This window comes from Prosopis cineraria, unplaced genomic scaffold, assembly GCF_029017545.1.
Source record: "Prosopis cineraria cultivar Desert tree isolate PC_DT_omini unplaced genomic scaffold, ASM2901754v1 PC14, whole genome shotgun sequence".
Lineage (NCBI taxonomy): Eukaryota > Viridiplantae > Streptophyta > Magnoliopsida > Fabales > Fabaceae > Prosopis > Prosopis cineraria.
The window spans coordinates 27,565,587-27,586,780 of NW_026555345.1; the positions used below are offsets into that span (position 1 = coordinate 27,565,587).

At 32.2% G+C, this 21,194-nt stretch overlaps 2 protein-coding genes across 4 annotated transcripts; one reads left to right on the forward strand and one right to left on the reverse strand.

Moving 5' to 3' along the window:
* The first annotated feature begins 3,433 nt into the window (after positions 1–3,433).
* Positions 3,434–9,280, forward strand: LOC129293691 (protein TPX2-like). Of its 2 annotated transcripts, none has more exons than XM_054931774.1 (18): positions 3,434–3,821; positions 3,980–4,187; positions 4,378–4,521; positions 5,125–5,278; positions 5,554–5,626; positions 5,946–5,993; positions 6,123–6,217; positions 6,309–6,387; positions 6,487–6,549; positions 6,641–6,691; positions 6,861–6,919; positions 7,073–7,148; positions 7,244–7,291; positions 7,429–7,482; positions 7,668–7,724; positions 7,830–7,874; positions 8,006–8,108; positions 8,933–9,280. In XM_054931774.1, exons 2-18 carry the CDS (start codon positions 4,010–4,012, stop codon positions 8,950–8,952), a joined length of 1,347 nt encoding a protein of 448 aa, XP_054787749.1. In that variant the 5' UTR covers positions 3,434–3,821; positions 3,980–4,009; the 3' UTR covers positions 8,953–9,280. The 2 variants fall into 2 exon arrangements, with proteins under 2 accessions (XP_054787749.1, XP_054787748.1); XM_054931773.1 differs by having other exon boundaries at positions 3,435–3,821; positions 7,244–7,297.
* Positions 9,281–11,359: 2,079 nt separating this feature from the next.
* LOC129293719 (LRR receptor-like serine/threonine-protein kinase ERL1) lies at positions 11,360–19,734 on the reverse strand. Of its 2 annotated transcripts, none has more exons than XM_054931806.1 (27): positions 19,514–19,734; positions 17,565–17,703; positions 17,153–17,224; positions 16,954–17,025; positions 16,780–16,851; positions 16,623–16,694; positions 16,382–16,453; positions 16,134–16,205; positions 15,952–16,023; positions 15,792–15,860; positions 15,564–15,635; positions 15,370–15,441; positions 15,224–15,295; positions 15,071–15,142; positions 14,915–14,986; positions 14,749–14,820; positions 14,580–14,651; positions 14,426–14,497; positions 14,271–14,342; positions 14,092–14,163; positions 13,923–13,994; positions 13,763–13,834; positions 13,619–13,692; positions 13,395–13,526; positions 12,969–13,307; positions 12,421–12,791; positions 11,360–12,185 (listed from the first exon to the last, which is right to left on the reverse strand). In XM_054931806.1, exons 1-27 carry the CDS (start codon positions 19,626–19,628, stop codon positions 11,823–11,825), a joined length of 2,970 nt encoding a protein of 989 aa, XP_054787781.1. In that variant the 5' UTR covers positions 19,629–19,734; the 3' UTR covers positions 11,360–11,822. The 2 variants fall into 2 exon arrangements, with proteins under 2 accessions (XP_054787781.1, XP_054787780.1); XM_054931805.1 differs by having other exon boundaries at positions 12,421–12,794; positions 16,954–17,043.
* Between the last annotated feature and the right edge of the window lie 1,460 nt (positions 19,735–21,194).

The window sequence follows — 21,194 nt, forward strand, 5'->3', positions numbered from 1 at the left end:
GTTTATACTAAATAACGATTCATTGCAAAAAAAACAAGAGTAATTAGGTATCTCTTCATGAATTTGTGTTGTTTAAAATAATAGATTTCTATTTACTATATAATTTTAGGCAAATTACATGTTTTAGGGAAATTTGAATTTTTAAGAAATAAAAATAAAATGAATATTTTAAAATAATTAGAATTAATGATATTTTAATACCATAAATTCATTAAAAAAACCAAAAAAAATTGAAGTTTTGTATGAAATGTGTCCCAAAATTCAATTAAAAATCCAAATATATATATATATATATATATAAGGAAGATATGTACAATCAAACTTATGGAATTATTCTGTCAAAAATTAAATAACTTTTATTGTGAGACGGTTCTAGTTTCTGAATTGGCAATGAGAGTGAATTTTGGGAGGTTTCGCTTGATGAAGAAAGGGAAGGAGCCATGCTGTTCCCTAACTGAAAATAACAGAAAAAAGATTCGCTCAAGGACTTTTCCGGAAACTACTACCAAATGGGAAACGCTCCTCTCTTTCCTTTCCACGGAGGCAGATTACGGAAAGTGAAATGACCATTCTGTCTTTACTCTTTGCCCTTTTCTCCATTTCAAAAAGCTTTTTTGAATTTCAAAACCCCAATTACTTGCAAATGAATCAAACAAATTGTGAAGGTTCCTTTTGTTTATCAAACAAATGAAGTTTCCCCTTTTTCACTGTGTACTTTAAATTGTTGGTGCGTATGTTCCTCCTCTTTCTAGGATATGACAAAGGCAATATGTTCAATCATTCTCAATTTCCTTGTCATTTTATAGCATAAAGGTTATATGATGAAACCATAGGATAAAATTTCAAGAAAGAGAATGATCATATAATGACTAAATACAACCCAAATGTTTGAATTTTAAAAAATGGAGCCAATTACCTTGTAATGTAGTGACACTTCTCCAAACTTTTTTGTTCATCATGTATTATATGCCTTTTTTATATTAGTTAATAGTTTTACATTTATTTTAAAAATCAAGTGACGTAGACAATTTTTGTTTTTCAAAATTAATTAGTTTTATTTTATTTTATTTTCTAAGTTACTTCCACTTATGTTAATATTTCTTCCAAATCACAATATAAGACACGATTTAGAACCCTTACTAGGTTCAAAATATATAGCATTATATAATTTTTATAATTATTTTTTTAACTATAGTGCTCTTACTTTATTTATTATTTTTTTAGAAAAATGTATCAAAATTTTAATCATCATTATCAAGACACTTGTATAAAGTATTTAACGAGGGTATAGTTGAAAATGTAATTTTTTAAAAAAAATTATGGTTTTAACTAATATTTTTTAAATTTTAAATTAGTTATTAATGCTTTATATTTTGGTTTGGAGGAAGTATGTCACAATTGTTTTGACAAAAAAAGGCCATGAATTTCACAAATAACTTTAAATTATAGTTTAAGCTATAAACCTCCACGGCTCATTTCTCATGTTGCATATGTCTCATAATTTAAATTTAATACTAATATTTCATGTTTTATAATTATAATTAGTTTCTTTGATCTTTGTTATATATAAGAATATTTTAACAATTTTACCGGTATTAAGAAATTAGTTAAAGTTAGGAAATGTCATTATATTTGTCCAAAATTTTAACGAGATTTTGATACCGTCACCGAAGTTGATTAAATTATTGTTCTCTTGTGTTAAATGGAGAAAGGAAACAGAGAGTCAAATAACCAAAAGGTAAATGAAAATTATAAATGCTAAAATCGTCCTAAATTATAAGATAATTTTAAAAATATTTTATTATCTCAAAATATAAAATAATTTAATAAAAATAAGGTTTTATTATTAATATTACCTATCATGAAAGTAAAAAATTGAAATGATGTTAGTGTAATGATTAAGTATGCAAATTTAATTTCACCAAAAAAAGTACGTAAATTTAAAATCATATCAAACCAAGGGTCTTTTTTTAAAGTTTATATTATTATTTTAAAAAAATAAATTCGTAAAGTGTTGTAATTGAATTTTATTAATATATGTAATTTTTATTTTAAATTGTCTAATAATTTAAAACAGAGAGAGAACTTGACATAAACTTGAGAAGTTTTTATGATAAGAATTGAGCAACTCTTTTAAAAAGATTTTTAGTTGAAGGACCAAAGCTAGAATTTGTTTTTGAAAATAAAAATGCCATACATTTTACTTTTATATATTTCCTTCATTAAAGAATATAAGACATTTTTTGAGGAGTTTGATATTAAAAAATATAAGATATTTTTAATCTTTTGAGATGTAATTATTATCTTTTTTTAAAAGTGCCCCTATAATGATGACTTTATATTTATTGTAAGATATTTAATAGGGATATATATAGAAAGATAGGATTAGTTAAAAAGTAGATAACTACTTTATTAGGAGGTGTGATTTGGTTAAAAATGCTTTGCATTTTTAAATGAAGGGAGTAATAATTAAATTTTAATCATAACATAATACATGAATTTTTATATTTTTAAATTAAAAAATTTATTTTTAATTATATTTGAAGGGTTTAAACTATTAAAAACTATCCAGACCTTCCTTCTATCATTCTTGTCACATGACAATTAAAAAAAAAAAAGATCAAACTTCCAAATTAAAATTAAAATGCACATTTTCATATCTTTCAAAATGTAATAGAGGAAAAGCATATAATTAAGGGTGGGCAAAATAGAACCGAAATCGAAGATCAAATTGAATTGAATTGAATTTGGTCTATTCAATTTGGTTTGTTCGATTATACGGTAAGATTTGGTTTTCTTTTAATAAAAATTTTAATTGATTGATTCGATTTGGTTTAAAAATTCTTGAACCAAATAAATTAAATTGACTAAATCATATATAGTTTTCTTTTTATATTTTTAAAAAGGTGAATAAATTATCATTTAGGTGAGTAAGAAATATCTTTCTACCACTTATAATAGTAGTATTTTTATTTTGTTTAATGTGATGTTCTGTTTTTCACTTTTATAATTTAAATTTTAATGCAATAATGTTAAATTTTATTAATTTTTTCATGAATTATGGCACAACATTATTATTTTTTTATTGGGCCTTCAAGGAAAAAATGAATAGAAAAATATGTAAATAATTAGAATCTATAAACTAAAATCAAAGCTCATAAACTGATCGAATTAAATCATTATAATTAAATTTAATCAAGTATTTTGATTTAATTTGATCTAAATTTTTTATATAATTCAAACAATTAATTTTAAATAAGTTGAGATGGTATCGATCAAATGCCCTAAGTATGATGGTCACAAGATAAACTGAATCCCCACAGGTCACGGTGTTCATGTGGATTGTGGACCCCCAACAAGTTCAAATTATCGGGCTCTACCGGGAATCGGGCGCTACGCTACATATAAAACCCGCTTAGGCGCTTACACACACGTACACGCACTGTGTACTGTTTTCATTTCATTTGCTTGCGTTCCCTCGTCTCTCCGACGAAATCGTCGCCGTTCTCCCCGACATTGTTTTCTCTCATTTCGATTCGCAGAAATTTAACAGAACCAAAGTTTTTTTCTATACAAAAATGGTATTAAATTAATATTCCGAACTCTCTCTCTCTCTCTTTCTCTCTCCCCTTTTCCGGGAAAATAAATAACGACGTATTTCCTGGGAACGAGTGGGAGGACGGGATCCGAGGTTGTTTTTGGAGTTTTGCAACGAATGACCGGGATTTTCTCCCTCATCTCATTCTCTACGGAGGAGAGAGAAAGGGAGGGAAGATAATCTGACGAACCGTCCCTCGCGCGGTGGTTTGCTTCTCTCTGAGGTAGCGAACTTTCATAGCTTTCTTTCTCTTATATGAGACTGTAAATCAGCAATTGAGAATCCGAGGTGGAAAAGGCTGTTGACACCAATTAAGGGTTCCGAACCGAATGAATCGATTTCGACTATACTTATGATTTCATTGCTTGGTCATTGTTTCAGGTGACAGGCTATGAAAAGAGAGGGAAGGTTATGGAAGAAGAATTCCAAGAGTTCGTGGTAGAATCCTTTTTGGACGATGAGGAAGCCCTTGACCCTGATTATGAGTTCGACGCGCCTCGTTTCTGTGATTTCTCTCAGCCCGAGAGATTTTTGGATGCCGTGGAAGCCGAACAGTGGTTTGAATCCGCAGGAAGCTACCCGCCTTCACGTAAGGATTTTAAGAACACCGAGTTTTCTATATCTGATCAAAGTTACGGTGCTGTTAAATTATCTTGGATTAGGGAATAGTTATCTTGGTGTAAATCCTGGAACAAAGTCATGAATCCATAGAGAAGCTGCATTTTAAATTTCTAATCCAGTCTGCAGAATATTTTATTTGGTTCATTGTGCTGTGATAGCATATGTCTTGAAGTTGAGATTGGGAAAAGGCACCATGTGCACCCCAGCTGATTGGGGGAATGGCAAAAGCTCGAGTACCATTAGCGACAACTCTGGTCACTGCATGGAGCATGATGTTTCAGCAATTGAGGGCGATGACAGAGGTACAGTTTCCGGTGCACTGTATCATACTGCTTTGCTATTAAATTAATGCATGGCATTGATGTTTTGCTGCAAACCTATACGTTAACTGGGGAAAATTTCAACATCGTCCTGCCATCCAAAATATTTTGAAAAATGTGTTCAGACTTCAGAATGAATATCTGAATCACTAAGCAAGAAAATTGATGGCTGACTTTGATCATTAAAAGTTAAAACAGTCCACGGTGGCAAGTAATAAGTTATATTATAAAATTATAATCCTAATATTGTTTACACTGTTCCTATGCTGCACATGGCGAATTTGTTTTGTTCTTTTTTATATATAGTTTATTTTTCCTTTTAACTTTGCTGTGTCTTTTTATTATTAGTTTATAACAAAAAGTTTTGCAAGGGGATTTATTCTAGACTGATATATGGATTCTGGACCGCTGAAGACATACTTGGCAGTTGGCACCACCACGTCTTTATATTCTAAATTTGGGAATTAATTCTTCTTCAGAATTGAATTTTCTAATTTTTCATTAGAGTTTTGTGTAAACCAAATTTCTTTCATTTTGAATGTTTTATATTAATTTATTACTAAATAAATATAGATTTTCTTTCAGGACTTGAATGTCATAATCACGCATTAAAAGGTAAAACAAAGTCACACTTCAAGTCATCTCGTTCAAAAATTTCTACTTTAATGAAGCCCACGGCAAGTCATTTAGCCAAGCAAAGGAATCCTTCAGAAGTCCTCACCACCCTTCGAATTTCAAGGTGTAAATTATATCTCACCTTCTGATAACATTGGGCAAGGTTTTGCCTCAATAAGTGATTTTTTTTTTTAAGATTTGTCAATTATTTATGTAAATGAATATAACTAATGTTGAAGCACTCACCACTCTGGTATCCTTTCTTATGGAAAAGTGCAAAATATTTGGATATGAAACTTTCTCAGATTCATGATGTCTTCTATTATTTATTTATTTATTATGAACTCTGGCCATTTTCACTCTTTTTACAAATAAATTTTTCCTCTCATACTTGAGCAGGTCTCCGAGTCAGAGTTCTACAGATATCAAAGAAACCAAAAGACAGAAGCTAGAAGCCGGTTACTTGCGCAAGGTATGCTATAATTTATCTCCTGATGCTCTGGCGCCCATTCATTTGTATATTCTTCCTTGGTCAGATATCCTACACTTGCAGATTTATGCCTGTCTTATCTTACAACATTTTTTAACATGTTTACTTGCTTTGGCTGAATTTAATATTACAGCTATTTCTGCTCTTTTCTTTGTTATTTTCCCCTTATGTTATTACCTCTTGATATATTTTCAATTTATCACTATTAATGACGTTGCTGTGTTTATCTTTCTTTCGAAATAGTTCTTTTTTTTTTTTGGTTAATTGATATGACATGTTGCTTCTTATTTTTTTTTGATAGATTGCACATCTTAAGCATCAACCTCCCTTTATACATAAGAAGCCGCAGGTATGAAGTCTAAAAAATTATTATTAATTCTAGGTGGTCTTATATGTTGCTTTATTTCATACATGAAATGATTTAATTTAGTATCAAAGTAGAGGCAATATTTTCAGTAGTTTTGAATTGGTTGTGCAGGTTGATGCTGCTGACGTCAATTCAAGTTCTAAACCGAGAGTTACTATTCCTAAGCAATTTAACCTGGAAACAACTCGTAGAGCACAAAAACATCAGTATATCTTCTGGTTTTTTAATCCTCTCGTTGAAATACCATACATCCTCTCTTAAAAATTGCTTAGTAAATTGTGCCCTTTTCATTTTCAGGTCTAGAACTAACAAAGAATCAGGTGAATGTAGAAAATCAAGTTCTCATATGTTCAAAGCACTACAGTTAAACAAAAAGGTGGATATTTTCAATTTTTACCTATGAAAGAAATGGATTCAAAATTCGTAGGAATGTACATGTATAGTCTTCTGATAAGAAATTTTTGAACCTTGGCAGATCCTTGAGGGTCCTTCATTATCCTTCTGTAAGAAGAGGACACCACAACTGACAGAGTTTAATGTAATTAGTGTTTGCTAATTGTTTTATTTTTGTTGATTCACTATTTTATATGGACTCCATCACTAGCTTTATTACTTATTTCTTTTTTCAGGTATTCTACTTGAAGACATCCGAGAGAGCTATGCAACACACGTCTACCAATGTTAGTAATGTCACAGACTTTGCTTTAGCCGTCTCATCTCTGCAATTATTCTCTTTTATTTCTGTTTCATGTCAGTAAGATGATCTAGTTTTATATTAAGCATCCCGTCTGCTTATTCCAATGCTGAATTTTAAAAGGTCTTTCTAGTCTGATATCTTTTCTTTTGCAGGTTGTTCATAATTCTAATTGCAGTTTAAGCTCAAGCAGAGAAACGAGGGATCTCAGAAGGTATGGGTATCTTGATTTTGGAAAAAGGCGGGCTTGTTATATGTATTAGCAGTATACCTGAAGAGAAGGCTTACAAGTTATTCATGCATTTATTTTTTATGTTATTGGTTAATCATGTATTTTCTGTTCTACATGGTTTTTTCTCGTGCACAGACAAAACTCTAATGATGAATCGAGACAGGAGAGATGTAAACCTGTTAGCAAACTCAGAGGCAGCCCCGAAAAACTGGTAATTTATCATCATTGCTGTTTTAGTGTGGGTACATTTCTTTCTTTCTTTCTTTAAAGCCATATTCATTTGAATTTGTATTGTGCTGGTATCAGAGAAGTAAAGGTGAAAGAGGTGTCTTCCGAAATATTAAACAGGAAAATGTAATGGTACTGTATTCTATACTGTCTCTAACTGTTTCTTCGTTGTTCTGAATTTTTTATGTTGGCAAATGTGCTTGATGTTGTAATTTGTAAAAGTTCTCTTCTAATTTTGTCTTCTTTTTTCCCCCTCTTCAAAGGAGATAAATGACAAGAGGTTGGCCAATGAGCCACCTTCAGAATTATTTAGCAAGGTATTAACTTTAGGGGTTTAATCTTCTTCAGATTTGCCCATATATACACAATGAAATAGTTAGCTTCTAGGTTAGCATTCTTTCATTAATTCAAAGCCAATATAACAATAGATAACATTCATAAAAGCAGCAAGGATGCTTTTTATTCTTACATTTTCATATACATATTGTGGCTTGATTTCCAGCTCTCTCTGGGTTCTGAAGTCAAGCAGACTACTACAAAAAAGCAGCCAACATCTAAGGTTCTTCTTTCTCAGCATGCTTCATGAAAACCTATAGGAATATTTGTAAGTGTACATTGTATCTAAAGTGATGCATGAGTTCCTTCTTACTTATTCAAATTCCAGGGCTTGAAGGAGAACAGGCCCAGCTACTTTCATCTGCAGAACGAGGTATGCGAGTAGTGGCTGTGAATGCACACAATCTTTTAAATTCTAATGTAGTATGGTTATTGGCAGATTTAGTACATTATGAGAATATCTATCACCTAAACCACTAATTTTCTCTTGAATTCAACTTCTAGAGGATGAGCAATATCAAAGAAGAAAAGCATATGCCCTGTATGAAGCAGTACCTACAGTGTATGAATGAGAGAGCAGAAATAAATCAAGCACGTATGTTGGCAGGTAGAACCATATCTAAATATAATGTAATAATTAAACCGTTATGAGAGGTTTTTGCATAGGTGTCTTATTTATTTTTTAAAATGTACATAGAGCTTCTCCTAACTAAACATCTACTCAAAACTAATGAGAAATGTACCTAGAAAGAAAATGAAATAGATGCATTTCTCATGTACTTTCTAGAAAGTAAATGAGAAATGCATCTATCTTGTTTTCTTTCTAGAAAGTATTTTTCTACCTACCAAAGATTACATAATGGTCGATAGAAAGACTGTTCCTCAACTTTGCTAAAATAACACAAACCTTTTGATGTTCTGAGAAGGTTTGTGGACATTACTACATTTTAACAAGAAAAACATTTGTATCATAAAAGTAAGATTTTTATAATTTCAGCAAACTTTATGGGAGTTTTGTTTTAATCTTGGAAATAAATTAAAGTGTATATAGAATAGGCAAATCACTCTTAGGTCCCATACAAACAATCTAATTACAGCAAAATTTATGAAGTTTCACATTTTTTTATTGAAATTATCAATTTGCTATGTTGAAGTTATTAATTACAGCTAGATAGATTTTAGTGAAGGTTCATTTGACAAAATGGCAATAATTAACAACTATCGAACAGTAAAATACAACTTCAATAAAGGATATGTCACAGTGATTTTTGCGATTTCATGATAATTTTTTATGTTTAGATTCATAAATTGTTGATGTAGGATTTAAGAGTTATTTTCCTTAATTTTATTAGTGTATATATTTATCCCTGGTTTCGTTTGACAACTCATAGAGCTTAGTGATTTTTTTTCTTTTCTTGTTTGTTGACGCAGGAGGTTGTACATATGTTTAAACTACACAAAAATGTGGCTGCTTAGTAAAAAGCGAGATACGCTGAGCTTTAATTTATGTGGAAGATATCTCAGAGGAAGAAGCTGATTCTGCCGATTGGCGAAGATAAACATTAGGAAGTGGAAAAATGGATCTCAAGGCCAAGACTTGCATTGCCCAAGAAAACCCCGATAGTTTTGGGACCTATTTTTAATTTATCCAGACACGTGTTTTGGGGATTTTTCTTGTGTATCCTGAAACGTACGTTCTCTTGAGGCTTGACCTCACCCATTTTACCAAAAAAAAATAAAGAAAGAAAGAAACGAAAAGTTTAATGTTGCTGGGTTTTACTTTCATCTTCGGTGCAACATCACAATACTTATTACCCATCCTTGTTCATTATGAAATTTAGAGTTTAGACCAAAAAGATAAAAAGTATCAGAGTCTTGTTGGAATTAATACTGGGCTTATTTGGTTTACAAAATGAAATAAAATAAAATAAGCTTTTTAAATATGAGATATCAATGTGTTTTTAAATAAAAATTAATAAAAAATAAAGTTATAGTTATTAAGTTATCAAAAATATTCAAATCTCATCTGGGATCATGGCAACAAGTCTTATTTATTAAGTGAGTTGGTTATATAAATTGCACGATTCTATTATACTTTATTATCAATTAAATTTTTAAAAATATTATTAATTAAGAGTTCTTATTCAATAATTTTTATAAATATTTTTTTTTATTTTCCTCTATTCATCTTTATAAGGTTTAAGATTATCTATTCCACTTTTCTTATCACTATATCCCACAACTTTCTTTTTACATGACCAAATTATTTTAAATAATTTTATATTATTTTCCCTTTAATAGATATTAGATTCACTTTTTTCATCCATGCTCATTTCAAATTTTGTTTTTTTGTAACATACTCATTTCAATTATTCTAACTTTATAATCATGTTATTCCTTTAAAATTCAACCTTAATTACCATATAACATAACTTGTTTTATAGCAATTTGATAAAAAAAATTTTAAAATTTATTAAGTAACTTTCAATTATCAATAGCTTCTTTTATCTTTTTTTAGTTAAACCACCCAATATGAATAGTAACTCTAAAATATTTAAATTTTTTCATTTGATATATAATATGATCTATCAATTTCACTTTAAAATTATTATTTATTGTTCTTTTATTAAAATTAAAATATAAATATTTTATTTTACACCTATTCAAACAAAAACCTTTAAAATTCTTTTCCATATTATAATTAATTCCTTCTTTAATCTACACAATAATAACTACATCATTGACTGAAAAAAATAAAAGTCTTCTAGGAATTTTCCTTTTTTTTTTTTTATGATATGCTAGCAAGGTGAAACAAACAAAAACTTAAAAATAATTATGCAACCCTTGTAAAAGAAGTCCTTTGTTTGACTACAAGTTCTTATATTGCCCTTCATAGAGTTGATCATCAATTTATACGATCAGTTCGCTGCCAAATTTGCCAAAACTGATCGACCGAACAATGCGCATTTCATTGACCGAACCGAATCGAATTGTATTTATAAACCGAATTATGACCGAACCGAAATAAGATGGTTTGGTTCGGTTTCTTAAATCAGTTATTGCAGAATGCAGACAAAGTGATGGGACGCCCATAAAACAAAGTGAAAATGGAAGAGAAAAATGTAAGCAGAATAAGAAAATGGAAGATGAAAGAAGGAGAGGAAAAGAAGTGGCGATGATCAGACCCAGCAGAATTATTTCTATTTCAACAAGGAAGCATCAACGCAGTGACAAGAAGCTTGAGAAAAGAGAATGAGAGGAAAAAGCACCGCATACGAGAGGGAGAATGATAAAGTCGAGGGAGAACCAGACTACTTAATGGCTAATGGAAAGAGAGAGAACGATAATGTCAGGTGAGGTAAAGACTTGAGCGTGCGAGTTGGAGCCTTAGAGGCGGAGGCGTGAGGAAGAAGCTGAAAGGCTTAGGGTTAGTTAGATGTTTTGGGCCAAGGGCTTTTACTTTAGGCTTTGGTTTAGTATAATGAAGTGCTTCTATAGTCACACTGTCCAACATGAAACCAAATTAGTTCTTAAAAATATTAACCTCTAATTTTAATTTATATTCAATCACTCTTTCTTATAATTTCTTTTACATGACTCATATACTTAATCTCATTTAATAAAATTTAAAACAAATTCTCAAGTTGCAATGTCGATTACTCAAGTTAAAAAAAGAAAATCAAAGACATTTAATTAGTAGAGTTTACTAAACAATGTTTGATCAATGATTAGTTATTCCAGTGACAACGCAACTTCTCTTTCTTAAAAGAGGTCTTAGATTCAAACCTATTATTGATATGGTTTTGTGGATGAGTGAATGAATGTATCCCCCTTTTCTATATATAAGAGAAGGGCAAGTTAGGGGTAAAACCTTTTAAAAAAACATAAATTCCCCCGGGGTTGCTAGGTTAGCTCGTCAATCGAATCAAGACAATTTCGCAGGGTACAGAAACTTGGTATTAGCCAGCTAACCTTGACTCCTTTTATTTCTACACAACCGTGGCCTCTGTCTTGCTAAAAAGAAACCAGCGACATTTTATCTCTTAAATCCTAAGGATTGCTAAGTTCATAGAGAAGAAGAAATATTAACACTCTAGAATTCTAGAACATGATAAATGAAGCGCACGTGCTAGAACCATTCTAAACATTAAGCTGTAAGATTGGAATTCTAGTACAAATTGAAATAGCTATTTCCTATGGGTTCTATCCTCTTGATGGTCTTATCCTATTTGTCACCTGCCTAAAGAGAACACTAAACTTACGCTCCCAAAAAGGTCTTCTTTCTTTCATGAACAGGTCATGGATACAGACAGAAACTGAGTTAGAGGGTGTTCTTGGATATAGCATCCCCGAAGCGAATGAACCATTGAGCATCACACGAATTGTTGTGTTGTTGATGTTGTAGCAGTTCCATTTTTGGACATCGTTGCCCCTTCTCGATCACAAATCGTGCATAATCGATGGTCTTTGCTGGCGAGGCAAATGTTTTGCTGGGAGGTGCAGGAAGAAGAGAGACCAACACCTTGGCAACCTCATGCATGGTAGGCCTCTCAGATGGATTTCTTCTTGTGCAAAGCAGTGCGAGCTGAAAGGTCTTCCTCACATGGGCTTGATTTATGCAGGTAACAGAAACTTCAGGATCTACAGCCTCCATCACAGTGTCATTATCTGTCTTGGACAGTATCTGCAAAGTCATATTGACACAGCAGGAGAAGACTCGAGTTATATACCTCGGAAAATGACTTCTCTTTTAGCAACATGCAAAGTTCAGAGCTTGATTATTAGGTAATTCTCTACGAAGAGCTTTACTTCACCATTAAATTTGCTTTGAAAATCTCAACATTTTGAAAGATGGAATCTATACAGCATTATCCACCTGAAAAACCGGAAACGAATTCATGCAAGAAAGATATATATACCAAATGATGCAAGTTGGACTCGTTGTGCACTGCTTTCTTCCCAGTAAGTAGCTCAAGTAGAACTATGCCAAAGCTGTATACATCTGACTTTTCATTCAGGCGAGATGTCTGGGCATACTCAGGGTCAATATAGCCTATTGTTCCAAGAACATGTGTTGATGCATGAGTTCTTGTGGTTGAGATACATTTGGCAATGCCAAAATCAGAGAGATGAGACTCAAAGTTCTCATCTAGTAGAATATTTGAAGACTTTATATCCCTGTGAATAATTCGAGGGCTGCAGCCATGGTGGAGATAAGCAAGTCCCTCTGCAGCTCCCACAGCAATCCTTATGCGTGTTTCCCAGTCAAGTTTTACCTTCTTCGAGGGACCTGCTAGACAAGACAGTTTAAGGAAGAGATCTTACAAAAGGTCAAAACTTTGATGCAGTTTCTTAAATATTTGCTGTTATGTTCAAAAAAAAAAACGGAATGCATTGCATGAAGCTTCAGATTCTCCATGCACCATATCCATATCCAAGCAAAAGAAAAGCCTATTAGAAAACTTACCATGAAGAAGATCCCACAGAGAGCCGTTTTCCATATAGTCATAGAAAAGGAGGTTTCCATTTGGTGTCAGTGCATAACCATGCAAGGTAACAAGGTTTCTATGTCTTATGCTGCCAATGGTTTCAAGTTCTGTTTCAAACTCCCTTGTGTTGTTTGGATGCTGGTTGTATAGTCGCTTGATCGCAATCGGTCGAGAATTCTTCAGAGTACATTTGTACACTGTACTAGATGCACCATATCCTATGATATACTCCTCACTTAGGTTCTCTGTACTTCTCATTATATCATCATAGGAGTGCATTGCCATATCCATGTGAAGAACGACAAGTTTAGGGGAACCTAAAAAGAAACAAACTGAAAGTAAGAATTTGGGACAGCAAAACATTTCTGTAGAGAGATGTTTTACGTTCTAATATTTACACATGCCTTGCCCAGTTCCTCTGGATCTCTTCATCAATTGCATGGATTGGCTCAATCTGTACATTGCAACTATTACCATGGCCAACAATGTGAGGATCCCAAGTGTGAGACAAACAATTGCAGCCCTAGAAAAAGTTACTGAAAAGAAAAAATTATGAAGACATTGCTCATCATGCTGAAATACTTATTTGACCAACATAATTAGAATAAAAACAAGAAAAGCCTCATACCACTAGAATTTGGCATGTAAGGATCACATATTGATCCTAACCAATTTCCGCATAACAAGGGATTTCCAATGAAGCTGCAACATGTCAAATGGTAAGTAATTTATGAATAAAAGATGCAACAATTCCTAGTTTACACACCAATACCTGTCAGATGAAAATCGTGAGAAGTTCTTCATAGGAGGAATTGTTCCAGACAAGTTATTGTAAGAGACATTCCTAAAAAGTCAATAAACAAAACATTAAGCTTCAGAAGCAATACAGAAGAAATAGAGCACTATGAAAACTATTGGATGGGTATACTCACAGGGAGGAAAGACTGAAGCAGTTTGTTAACTGGTCTGGAATCTCCCCATGCAAGTCATTGTTGTTCAGAATCCTATTATAATTTTCAGCAAAGCAAAATAATGAACATCCTATCCAGAATGTATTCGCTGCAGAATGTTAGGACAAAACTACTTTTACAGTTAACTTACAGTGAAACAAGGTTCTGCAGCAGCCCGATTTCAGGAGGGATGCCACCTGATAGATTGTTGAAAGACATATCACTGGAAAAAGAAATAAACAATTGAACGTTAAACATTCTTAAATTACAAGTAGAGGCAATTGAATAGGATTTCATGAATGTAAAGATTAGAAAGATAACAAAAATTACATAATCTGGATGCTTCTCAGATTCCCAAACTCAGCAGGCAAGGGACCAGTAAAATGGTTGTGGCTCAAGTTACTACATAAATAATGCATACAATTTAGTAAAAAAATAGCACGTGAAACTTAGAAAAGCAAGTTTAATTGTAACTCCTTTCTTACAGTGTCAGAAGATGTTCCAGATAACCAACAGATGCTGGAACCTGCCCTGAAAAATTGTTGCGAGATAGATCCCTGAAGCAATACAGAGAAAACCCACTTAGTACACATTATAACTTATCATATAGTAATAGAAATATAACACAATGAAACTTACAGTGTATCAAGATTTATGATGTGGCCCAACTCAATAGGTATATTCCCTTTCAAGTTGTTTTCTGAGAGATTTCTGCAGATCATAGGAAAATCTTCTTATATCACAGAACAGGAAACCTACTTCTTAAGATAAAATATAACCAGCTCACATTCGATATGCCCCTACTTACAAGTAAGTCAGACTCCCAAGGCTGCGGAAGCTCAAAGGAATAGAACCGCTTAAGCGATTACCATGCACATTACTGCAAAAGATTGGATGAAATATTGATGCTGCCACTTTAAGGTCTAGAAAAGTACAAGAATATTAAAAAAGGCATGTCATCACATGAATCTTACAACTTATTCAATGAAGTACAGGAGCTTATGTTATGTGGAATAGATCCTTCAAGATAATTGTTAGCAAGATTCCTGAACCACCACAAGAAAAACCATTTAACAGCAATCATATGTGAAATGTAAAGGCCATAAGATAATAAAACAACATAAACTTACAATTCAAACAAATGCTCAAGCTTTCCAAATTCCTCAGGAATCCTGCCAACTAGTTTATTGCCATTCAATTGCCTTGAAAAACAAATTCCTATCAATAATAAGCCCATGCGAGAACAAGGACAGAGGTAATTGAAAAATTGGAGATGAACTCACAGGTAACTCAGCTTAGACATATTGCCTAGTTCAGGAGGTATTGGACCAGTGAGCTTGTTTCCATGGAGATACCTGCAGCAAGAACACTCTCAAGCACAGAGCAATAGCTAATAGGAGGTCTCATTATGGTGTGAAATCATACTTACAGCTTGCCCGTGAAAGATAAATTGCCAAGTACTGGAGGAATGGGTCCCACCAGTTCATTCTCACTCAAGTCCCTGAAAAGTTTCCAGTACGGTTATGCATGTTCCTACAGTCAATATATATACATCTTCCAGATATGCACTCTCACCCAGAAAAAAAGTATTTATATAATCTATATACTGATAGATACACTTACAAGATAGCAAGGGCTTGCATTAAACCAATCACTTCCGGAATCCTTCCAGTTAGTCTATTCCCTTGAAGAGACCTAAGAAGCAGGAAAAAAAATTGATTACTGAACTGCGATATTGTCCCCAAATAACTATCCCTTTTCAGCAAGAGAGAGAATATATCATGCAAACAATTCACATTTGTATCAAGACAACAATGAATAACAAAGATTTATAAAAGAAAAGATACTCACAAAGTTGCCACTTGCAGAAATCCAATATTGTAGGGGATATCCCCAGTAATCTGGTTATATGATATATCCCTGCATCTCAATGAAAGGCTTGTGAGAAAATGTGGGAAAAAAAATATTACTAATAAAACCCACCATTGAATTCACTGTAGAAATAACATACAGAATCTGAAAACTTGTACAGTTCCCAATGGTTTCAGGCATTGTGCCCGTCAAGTTGTTGCCCCTCACATCACTGGGAATTTATGTAAAACAGAACAAAATAACAAAGGTCAAAAACAGAAAAGGAAAAATACGGAAAGGAACAGGAGAGAAACCTTACTGTCATATAGCCAGAATACTTACAAATACCACAGTCCAGTTAATTGACAGATATCTGGGGATAGAGCTCCACTCAACATGTTTCCTCTCAACCCTCTGTTTCAAAACATACAATTTGAAATCAGGTTTTGACAAAATAAGAATAATTAGAAATGAGAATATATGTTCTTGAGCATATTAAGAAATATCAAACAACAAATAATAGTTGCCCAACAATTTATCAAAGCTTGCAGCCTTGACTGTGAATGATACAAACAGTAAAAGAGACTCACAGGTATTGCAAGACTTCATTCCAATAAAGGAGTCTTGGTATCTCGCCAGTGAGCAGATTGTGAGCAAGATCACTAGAACATGAAAGAAAGTACAATGACTAAAGCTATTTCCTGAGCGGCCCAAACAAGTAAATTAATAATGTCCATCACAATTCAAAGTAACAAGCAACAACTAAAATGAGAAAAGGCCCACTTCTCTTCACATGAAATCCCTATGCAAACAGACAGCAGAGGAACTTACAGAGTCTTCAGGTTTGGAATTTGGGTTAATGTTGAAGGAATAGGCCCGCTCAGCTGATTATTCTTCAAGTTCCTGCATTTCCCAGCTCAGCTTAGGACCCATGATCACATAAAAGCAGAGCATCATGGTGAATGTCATATGCTGGTTTCAAACTTACAAAAACTCAAGTTGCTTTAGCTTCGATATCGAGAAGGGTATGTCACCATATAGTTGATTATCAGACAAATCCCTGAATTTTCATGAAAAAGGTTATTTTGATCAGCATCTTAAAGACAAGGATATTATGAATATGAGAATTGAAGAAAGATAGAAATTGGACAAAGGTTCATACAGATGAACAAGTGCAGCACAGTTCCCAATTTCATCTGGAATCTGACCAGTTAGTTTATTTCCTTGGAGATCACTGTTATTTTGAAAGAATCTATTAAGATTTAATTTGTAAATGGAAGCATTTTATGAAAAAGTAAAAAGCCTTTGAGAAGGTAATTTGAGTGAAGAAGAGTGGGCCAAACAAACTCAAGCATACATACATGGATTGCAAGTTTGTCAAATCGCCAATGGCTGGAGATATTTCCCCACCCAGATTCAAACTTGACAGATTCCTTCAGAAACAAAACAAAGAACTTGAATTTAACTCAATTTAACATGACGAAGCTCAATCAAAATACATTTCCCCCTAAACTAAAGCATAATTACAAAACTGATACATCAACTGTAAGATGTAAGAAGGGTCTCTGTAAACTTTACAAAAATGAAAACATTAAATTTCAATGCGTAAAGATTGTTGAAGCAAGAAGCAATCTCTTGCTCAATTCTGACATTTACAATTTTCAGTGTAGTCCCAAATTTAAAATAGTATTTTGTCATCGTTCATGTGTCAATGCTGTTATCACGTTTTAGTTAAAACATTTAAAGCAAAAGGTAAGAGAGATAGAACCGCACAGAGTAAGCACAGTAAGAGTTAAATTATCACAGTAAACTCCACGCCATGAACAGAAGTCATCGTTGTGCAAGTCATCCCAGTCTAGCAAAATATCTGCCATGTTGCTGAAGGAAGCTTTAATCTCCATTAATGCTTGTCCTATGCAAGCCATTGACATAAAATAAGTCACCACCTCAAAAAACAGAATATCAGTGAAAAGAATCATAGCCTACATGTAACATATGGAAAGCAAGTGAAAGACGATCAAGCAAATTATAAAGGTTATTTTAATGTCAAAGAACGGTTATCACAATCGTAATACATCGTGACATTCTTGTTATTATATCTTATTATAATACATATTAAGCTTCATTGTTACAGCATTAATGCTAAAATTCATCATATGCCAGCCAATAAAAATATTATAAATCAGTAGCTTCTAAGTCTAAAACTGCAAATAGAAAATAAGGGAAAGAATAAGTAATATTAGCATTAAAAGTTTCAGAAAATGATGAGGTTGAAAAAAGATACGATACTGCAAACGCAGAAAAGAAAAAGCACTAGCCAGTACTTTCTTATTCCTTGTATATTGAAAACGAAAATACACATAAATTCAATTTATTTTTAGATTTTATTGAGTTTTCAAGGTTTGTGTTTATCGAAATTCATTCAATAAAAAAATATTCTTCAACATAAAATAAAATCTATCAGTAATTAGTTAAATTTAAAATTACATACATACATACTTACCTACATAATGAATGCATGCATGCATGCATATTCTATGATATGATCAATGTTCTAATTTGGAATATTATCTGTTTTCTCACACACACTTAGGTTGCATAGGTACGAGTATGAGTATCCGATATGATACAGCATGATATGGAGGTACGGCAAATTTTTAAAATTTTAGGATATGGATGCGATGATATTTATAATGTATATTTCAACATTTTATGATATAAGTATAGGTATTTTGATTTTTAAACAAGAATTTTTAAAGTAATATAAGGATATTTACAGTAATTAACTAAAATATTAAGTGTTTTTTCAAGTTTTTAAGTGATATAGTAAAAAATTATTGAAAAAAAATTATATCACAAATGTTAGAATATGGCATACGAATGCAGAAGTATCCGACAAGTATTGTATCGGATACAAGTTTGTTTACTTTTTTGAAGTGACATAGACACACACACAAATATTTATACTTGTATGTATATGTATATATAATGTATTAATCAAACTATACAAGATATAAACTCAATATTTTGATTAAAATAAAAAATATATATAATTATAACTAATTGGATGTGTATCACATATTTTGGCAATCAGATCATATTTTAGGAGTTCATATTATAATATGTATTTGAGAGAGTCACATTTGTCAGAAAGAAAAAAATTTAACCAAAAAATAAAAGCAATTTCTACAAGCGGAAAAAGCTTCTTTTTTATAAAAGAAAAGCCAAATGTAGCCAAAGAGAAAAGAAAAAGAAGCCATACGAGCTTCACAAACTTAGCACAGCAGATTCTCTGTTTTGCAGCCAAAAAATGGAAATAGAACATCGATAGGGAAAAAAACAACTTCCTTCTAAATTGGTTGACTAGCTAAAGTTTAGTGAAAAAGTTTCCATATGGCCCAGAGGGTTGAAACTCCCACTGCATGAACAGCAGAAACTGTTAAAAAATAAAAGTTGGTTCTTTGTCAACTATCTACTAAGTGTTCTTACAATTCCATTTTCATCTTGTCACTGACTAGAAAGAGAGTAAAAGGAAGAACGCCAACTAAAAGAAGTACATCTTCGTTTCTTACACACTCTCGTCTTCCCTCACCCAGAACAAAGATCAGAAAACATTCAGGTCCGTTGAGGAGAAGTAAGAACAAAGGGATAGATGTAAAATTTACGAAGTAACAAAGTATACATACAAATACACACACACAGCCACACACACATATACAGACCTTCCTGGCTAATGGAGGAGGCAAATGGAGAGAGGAGAAAGAAAACCGCCATTACTACAAAAAGATTATTCCTTTTCTGCTTCTGCAAACAGAACAGCACAAGCCAATCTTCCATTGCGAACAATCACGAAGCAGAAATAGAGAAGACAGTGATAGTGAATGAGATAAGAAGATAGAATGGATAAATAACAGAGCTTGAGTCTTGACCCTTCTTTGCTTGGTTTTTCAGAGCGAATGAGAGAGAGAGTGTGTGTGAGAGAACGACAGACAGAGAGAGAAGGGGAGAGAGTGAGCAGGCGTTTGGCGTGAACTAGGAGGAAAAAGAGTGGAGGAAGTGTAATGAAGAGAGAGAGAGAGAGAGAGAGAGAGAGAGGGCGAGGGAGAGGGACGGACAGAATCATAAAGCCATAATGCAGCAGAAAGCAAATTTGGCTCACTCTACTCTGCTACTTATGGCAAAGTTTCAGCCTTTAAGCACAAATCTCTGCAAGCCTATTTGCATTACTTTTTCGTATAATACTGCATAATTAAAACAAGCATTTAACGTCGTTGTAGTATTTATTAGACACTCCTAGCTTTTTCTTGTACTTGAGCCAGATTGTTAAATTATTAATATTATTTAAAAAACAATTTTATAAAATTACATCAGTTATTTTTTAATTATATCTTCCCATATCTTGAAAAACATGAGTTATTGTTATTATCGGTCTAGGCTAATCTAAAACATGAATATTTCCATTAACCACCTAAATTAATCCAAATTTTACTACGTGAGACTGTTATTATTAATAGTAATCTTACCAATACCTTCAAAATATTTTTAGTATTTTTATTTAATGTAATTGCATATTAAAAACAAAAGATAAGTTTGATAAGGTATGCAATAATTCTATGTATTTATTACATTTTCTAATATGTATGCATATCTTTAAAAATCCAATAATAAAATGGAAAAATTATTAACTTTTTAACTCAAAATAAGTGACCGTGTCGCCTGTGTTTGTTTTGAACTCTCGTTCTCAACTTTTTGCTGAAAGGTGTATTTGGATTTCAATTAAAAAAAAATTGATTATAAAAAAAATTGATTATTAAAACATGATGATGTTTGGATAAATTTTTAAAAATTAATTTTGATAAATTAAATATGTTTGGATATTTTTTAAAAATCAATTTTAAATGTGCAAATAAATGATATAAAGAAAAGGAGCCAAATGAAGTTTTGTAAAGGAAAGAAATTTCAACTTCTTTAAAATGAAATTTTTCAAATCAAATGAAGTTTTGTAAAATGAGGGTGTTTGGATAAATTTTTGCAAAACTATAATTTTGATCTCAGAATTGATTTTCAATGAGTATCCAAACAGGCCCGAAAGAAAATTTGACAATGTCAATTTTGAATAGCTTCCCACCAATTATTATGAATTAACCCTCATGAGTAGCCTATTATTTCAAAATACTAGAGGCTTGGGTGAAAAATAACTACAATAATACCATGACATGTGCCTAGTGTGTCCACACCTGTGTTTATAGACGATCCCAACTCAAATTAAAAAAAAGAGTTGTGATATGCCCTTCAAAAACCAATATAAAATTTTGCCAAATATGGCATGATATGGACAATAGATGTAGGGATAATAAAAACATAAAATAAAAATTAAAAAAAATCACACCTAAAATCTAATAT

Bases quoted from the DNA above. Each gene is read 5' to 3' on its own strand.
- LOC129293691 (XM_054931773.1), top strand. From the start codon at position 4,010: ATGGAAGAAGAATTCCAAGAGTTCGTGGTAGAATCCTTTTTGGACGAT. The intron at 7,298-7,428 runs GTACTGTATTCT...CCCTCTTCAAAG, and splicing joins TTAAACAGGAAAATGTAATG to GAGATAAATGACAAGAGGTT. The intron at 7,725-7,829 runs GTTCTTCTTTCT...TTCAAATTCCAG, and splicing joins AAAAGCAGCCAACATCTAAG to GGCTTGAAGGAGAACAGGCC.
- LOC129293719 (XM_054931805.1), bottom strand. From the start codon at position 19,628: ATGGAAGATTGGCTTGTGCTGTTCTGTTTGCAGAAGCAGAAAAGGAAT. The intron at 17,044-17,152 runs GTATGTATGCTT...AAATCTTAATAG, and splicing joins TTGACAAACTTGCAATCCAT to ATTCTTTCAAAATAACAGTG. The intron at 12,186-12,420 runs GTATATATATCT...ATGACTTTGCAG, and splicing joins AGTCCAACTTGCATCATTTG to ATACTGTCCAAGACAGATAA.